The following is a 6571-nucleotide window of genomic DNA, read 5'->3' on the forward strand; positions in this document are numbered from 1 at the left end:
AATCTGAGCACCTGATTTCCATGGAAAATTACACACACACACAAATTTAAAAACAAAACCAAAACACATATACAAGGTAAAACAAGGTGAAAGGCATTAAACAATTTTGGCCTAAAGATCTCTATTTGACCACTGAAATAAATTCAGTTAAGGAAAATTAGCAAGTTTAGTGTGAGAATATTAATGTGAAGCTGACAGTAGTAGCCGAGATTATTCAGATGGGAGAACACGTAAGTAAGTGATTAGGGAAAGGTCTAGAAATCCTTGAGAGGTAAAATAAAAGGATCTGAAAATGTAATAGAAGGGAATTAATACCATTTACCTCCATCGAAAATATTAATAATTTTCTTCCCTTTTTATGTAATCATTCTCTTGATCACCATAATGTTTTCATATCCTTAATTTTTTTCTTATTCAATTAAAGGATTTCTAATTGGGGATATGTACCCCAAAGAAAAAACTAGCAAGAAATAGGAAATTTACACTTGTACCACTGATTCTGACTTTTAATCATTTTCTATTCTCAGGTGATTTGAAAATCAGCTCCTCTGCCCAAGTCAATGGATGGATTAAATAATTCTATGGTTTCTGAGTTTGTGTTGCTTGGACTCTCTAGTTCTTGGGAAACTAAAGTTTTTCTTACATTAATATTTTCCTTGATCTATTTAGGAATCATCCTGGGAAATCTCTTCATTGTCTTTTTGGTAATTTTTGATTCTCATTTACATTCTCCTATGTACTTCCTACTGGCCAATCTGTCCTTCATTGACGTGGGGGTTGCCTCTACCACAGTCCCCAAAATGATTAGAGACCTTTTAAATGAATACAAGATAATTTCTTTCCAAAGTTGTATGACACAGATATGCTTCATCCACATCATGGGAGGAGTGGAGATGGTGTTACTCATTGCCATGGCATTTGACAGGTACACAGCAATCTGTAAGCCTCTTCGCTACCTGAACATCATGAACCCTAAAATATGTGTTTCTTTTGTAATTGCTGGCTGGGTCATTGGGGTGATCCATGCCATGTCCCAGTTTGCTTTCGTTATAAACTTGCCCTTTTGCGGTCCTAATAAAGTAGACAGCTTTTACTGTGACTTTCCCAGGATCATAAAACTTGCATGCACAGATGGAGCCAAGTTTGAGTTTATTATTGCTGCCAACAGTGGCTTCATGAGCATGGGCACCTTCTTCCTGCTAATCCTTTCCTATATCTTCATTTTGGTCACTGTCTGGAAACGTTCTTCAGGGGACTTATCCAAAGCATTTGTCACTCTGTCAGCTCACATCACTGTGGTGGTTCTATTTTTCACTCCATGCATGTTTCTCTATGTATGGCCTTTCCCCACATCGTCAGTTGATAAATACCTGTTCATTGCTGACTTTGCTATCACACCCATCCTAAATCCCATCATATATACGTTAAGAAATAAAGACATAAAGGTAGCCATAAAAAGATTGAGCAAATAAGGACATTATGTCAGACTCTGCTAACTGGTTCTATCATTGGAGATCTCAACCTATACATCCACCTGTCTTTTATATATTTCTACCTAGGCATCTGACATTTAAAATAGACATAAACTTAATATATTTTCTACCTCACTGATCAAAATTCTACTCCTCTGTAGAGCATTTATTCATTACTTTGGTTTGCATGGGAGATGTGAATCTACTATATAAGGGTATTATTTTATTATTTTAGCAGACAGCAGTAGTATCTACTAAATAATATTTTATTATTGAAACTGTGATTATTTTGACAATAAGTAATATAAGAAAATCCCTTCTGCTTCCCATAAGGTTTGAAAACAAAGTACAATCCAGCTCTGGGGAATGTCAGGAACCATTACATTGAAGGGTTATATATGTAGGAGTAGCAGCTCTACATAGTTACTTAGGTTGGTTTCCCTTAGAAGACCCTAAGACAAAATTGTATTGCATGTAGTTTATTTGGCAGCTGATTTTAGTATTCATTAGTAAGGGAACAGGGAAGCGGTACTGAGAAAGGAAAGATGCTTATGTTGCTATAACTGGAGTGCAAGCCAACTGTATTCCTCCAGGAGACTGTAGAGATTCTGTGATTTAGAATTGTCCCAATTGAAGGGCAAGGTATTCGAAGTATTTCTTCATTTGTATTAGGTGCATTAACTCCTTGGCCTGTCCAGTCTTTCCCACAGTAAATACTGAACATCTATTTTAAGAAACAAAAGATAAGCAATGAGATAGCCTTTCTGGTGCTGATAGTAAAGAACCATCTCCAATAAAAGTACACTAGGGGCACCTGGGTGACTCAGTTGGCTGAGCATCCGACTTCGGCTCAGGTCATGATCTCATGGCTCATGAGTTCAAGCCCCACGTGGGGCTCTGTGCTGCCAGCTCGAAGCCTGGAGCCTGCTTCAGATTCTGTGTCTCCTAATCTCTCTCTGCCCCTCCCCAACACTCTGTCTCTCTCTCTCTCACTCACTTTCTCTCTCAAAAATAAATTAACATTAAAAAAAAAGTAAACTAAAAGCAGCCTCCTAATACTGCTTTGTAACTGAAAGAAGTGTTAATTAAACATTTTACTCTAACAGAGCCAAACTGGTAACTGAGCACAGAGAATTCTGTGATAGAAAACATTTCTCTGCTTTCAATGTGCCTCATCAAACCAGCAGTTCAAAGTGGGCCATTCAGAATCCAGGAGCATGGTTTTGCAAGTCATGACCAGCCTATGGGATCAGGTCCCACAACTGGCCATCATCTGCTACCCACAAAAGACTTCCGACTTCCTCAAGAATGGGAAGTGAAATCTTGGTTCCACACAAAAACTGTAGACATTGATGAAAATAAAATTTTTCTCACACCTACAGAAACTTAAACTGAAAGTTTACTTCCAACTCTAGGACTGTTATACAGTAATTAAATTCACTTTGAATTTTTGGCTCCAAATTTCAGAAAAGGCACATTATCAGATGATGCTCTCAATTTAGGGAAACTCAGTAATTAAGACATTCCAAGAAACAAAGCATGGATAATCAGTCTATAAGCCTTTCTCTACCCACAACACAGATCTCTAACATTTCCTACTCTAGAAGTTACTTTATATGATAAATACATCTACCTTGGGAGGATAACACTATCTAATAAAACTTGCCCAAACAAAGTGTATTGTTTGTTTTACCGTGTTTTGACTGTATTTAGGCTCTGGTTAGATTTTGGAATCAGCTCTATATCCATGAAGAAAAATATGATCACAGATAATGATGGTTCCAAATGTAATATATCTTATACTCTATAATAAACTCTTCTCTCTTACTTCTCTTCTTCGCTTACATTTAAGACAGTACTTCAAAACCAACCACCATATATACCAAATCAGATTTTTCTGGAAGTTTTATAAAGTTTCCGGAAATATCAAGGGTTTCTTCTCAGGTAATTCCTGGAACATCTGGACTCTAAAGCAAAGACCTTCCTGTACCAAAAGGGATGCCTTCTGTACAGTCTGAGAGCTTCCTATATATTGAGGGAATATTCTAACTTCATGATTCACAATTCACCTATATTAAGAAATGGCTCTGACAGAATGCCAGTTACCAGAAATTTCCAAACAAAAAATTGGTTGCTAATGGTATTCATTGCTAAAAGTTTATGTCAGGAAGAACCTGAATGAATCATAGGGAAGGAAGCCTCCAAAATGCTATGAAAACAGTTATTTTCCATGGAAATAAAATTAAGCTTTTAGAATGTAACAGAATCAGAATGGCACCTTAGAAGTAGAGGTCAGAGGACCTAATATGGTACCCAAATCACGCTGTTTCCCAACTCTGTGACTTCAATTAAAATATGCTGAGATGTAATTTTTCAACATAAAATCCATTTCATTAGGTATGGATAGAGATTAGGTATTACAATGTGAATGCAAGCTCCTAGCATGTTAACTGTATTCAGGTTCTCTTTTCCTGATCTTTTTTTTTTTTGATCTCCACATGTTTACCCCCTCTTTAATGAAAGTTCTATCTTGACTATTTTAAGATAAAAATATAGACTCTAGGAACCTAAAGATAAACTTTCACACCTTAAACATCCTGTGTTTTTAAATTTTATTACCACAGTATTCTTTATCTGGCTATTAACATAAATTAATTTTATAATATTATCACTACCCTGTGATTTTTAAATCAGCACAAAACACTAGTAACACATTTCAAGGAAAGTGATAAGGGGAGAAACCAGGCATGGGCTTTGGTGTAATCTGTAGCAGTCAGGGTCTCTTTCATCTGAAGTGTCCAGAAGTAAGTAGGCTATGCTCTATGAACATGGTCAATAAATCCTTTTGACTTTACTAGAGAAAATTAGATCCTTCCAACTGCCTTTTTTATGCTTACAAACAAGCACACTAAAATGTAGCTCACAATACCTTGCTTTACCACATACCCACAGGAAACAGCAGTGATAAAAATAAAGCCATAAATGAAAATTTGACAAAGTTATATTAACCAGGGATGGTAGATTCTGTCCCAGCCACCATGGTCATACAATTAACCCAAATTGATGTAATTTCATTATAAAGTATATTAAAGCTATTTTCACAATAAAGTTAAATTTTAATTAGGACACAAAAAGCTACAGCTAACATAAAAATAAACTACAACAGTGACTTTAATATTCTTGACTAAATGATAGCTAAGACCCAAACTGGGAATGAATACCCCACTATGATTAGCCCCAAGCTGAAATAATTATTATAAAAAAAAATGTTCACCAAAATACTACAAGCAAGAGCCTAAAAGTCAAAGGACTTGGCAGGGCTTTATATTTCTTCAGAAGAGCCTCTTCTACAATTGATAAACCCAATAAGAGTTTGCCAACTCTTGCAAATACAGTCTATATACCACCAACTTCAGCAAACCCTAAAATTATAATAGGCATAAACATTAAAACTTTAGGTTGAGTTGTAGCTTATGGGACAGAAAGAAATGGGCTATGATTTGTATTTCCCTGATGATGAGTGAAGCTGAGCATCATTTCATGTGTCTATTGGCCATCTGGAGGTCTTCTCTGGAAAAATGTCTATTCATGTCCTCTGCCCATTTCTTCACTGGATTATGTTTTTGGGGGGTGGAGTTTGGTGAGTTCTTTATAGACTTTGGATACTAGCCCTTTATCCAATATATCATTTGCAAATATCTTTTCCCATTATGTTGGTTGCCTTTTAGTTTTGTTGACTGTCTCCTTTGCAGTGCAGAAGCTTTTTATCTTGATGAGGTCCCAATAGTTCATTTTTGCTTTTAATTCCCTTGCCTTTGGAAATGTGTCGAGCAAAAATTGCTGCAGCTGTGGTCAAAGAGATTGTTGCCTACTTTCTCCTCTATGATTTTGATGGTTTCCTGTCTCACATTCAGGTATTTCATCCATTTTTATTTTTGTATATGGTGTAAGAAAGTGGTCTAGTTTCATTCTTCTGCATGTTGCTGTCCAGTTCTCCCAGCACCATTTGTTAAAGAGACCATCTTTTTCCCACTGGATACTCTTCCCTGCTTTGCCAAAGATTAGTTGGCCATACATTTGTGGGTCAAATTCTGGGTTCTCTATTCTATTCCATGGGTCTATGTGTTTGTTTTTGTGCCAATACCATCCTGTCTTGATGATTACAGCTTTGTAGTAGAGGCTAAAGTCTGGGATTGTGATGCCTCCCGCTTTGGTCTTCTTCAATATTGCTTTGTTGGCAGGAATGCAAACTGGTACAGCCACTCTGGAAAACAGTGTGGAAGTTCTTCAAAAAATTAAAAATAGAACTACCCTATGACTCAACAATAGCACTGCTAGGAATTTACCCAAGGGATACAGGAGTGCTGATGCATAGGGGCACATGTACCCCCAAAGTTTATAGCAGCACTTTCATCAATAGCCAAATCATGGAAAGAGCCTAAATGTCCATCAACTAATTAATGGATAAAGATGTGGTTTATATATACAATAGAACACTACTTGGCAATGAGAAAGAATGAAATCATGTCATTTGCAGCAACATGGATGGAACTGGAGAGTGTTATGCTAAATGAAATAAGTCAGTCAGAGAAAGACAGATACCATATGTTTTCACTCATAGGTGGATCTTGAGAAACTTAACAGTAGAACATGGGGGAAGGGAAGGAGGAAAAAAAAGTTACAAACAGAGGGAGGGAGGCAAACCATAAGAGACTGTTAAATACAGAGAACACACTGAGGATTGATGAGGGGTGGGAGAGAGGGGAAAGTGGGTGATGGGCACTGAAGAGGGCACTTGTTGGGTTGAGCAATGAGTGTTGTATGGAAGCCAATTTGACAATAAATTATATTTAAAAAAAATAGAAATAAATGGGCTATACCTCTATTCTAAAAACATTAAATTTTATACTGAAGTCTTTATAAAAATAAAAACTAAAGGAGAATTGAGTAAAAACTTATGATGAAAAAGCTTAATTAAATAGGTCATGAGGCAAACACATGCCACCTTCCTCAAATATCAAAACTTACATATAACTTATTAATAATCATTATATATATGAGAGGAGGTAATAAGGTAAACATCCTGGAAAGTGTGTTTA

At 36.3% G+C, this 6571-nt stretch overlaps 1 protein-coding gene across 1 annotated transcript; it reads left to right on the plus strand.

Moving 5' to 3' along the window:
* The first annotated feature begins 548 nt into the window (after positions 1–548).
* On the plus strand, positions 549–1472 carry LOC125909797 (olfactory receptor 4F21-like). The gene has a single exon (XM_049613261.1). The coding sequence runs from the start codon at positions 561–563 to the stop codon at positions 1470–1472; it is 912 nt and encodes a 303-aa protein (XP_049469218.1). The 5' UTR covers positions 549–560.
* The last annotated feature ends 5099 nt before the right edge of the window (positions 1473–6571 follow it).

Source organism: Panthera uncia, assembly GCF_023721935.1.
Source record: "Panthera uncia isolate 11264 chromosome B3 unlocalized genomic scaffold, Puncia_PCG_1.0 HiC_scaffold_1, whole genome shotgun sequence".
Taxonomy (NCBI): domain Eukaryota; kingdom Metazoa; phylum Chordata; class Mammalia; order Carnivora; family Felidae; genus Panthera; species Panthera uncia.

Bases quoted from the DNA above. Each gene is read 5' to 3' on its own strand.
- LOC125909797 (XM_049613261.1), top strand. From the start codon at position 561: ATGGATGGATTAAATAATTCTATGGTTTCTGAGTTTGTGTTGCTTGGA.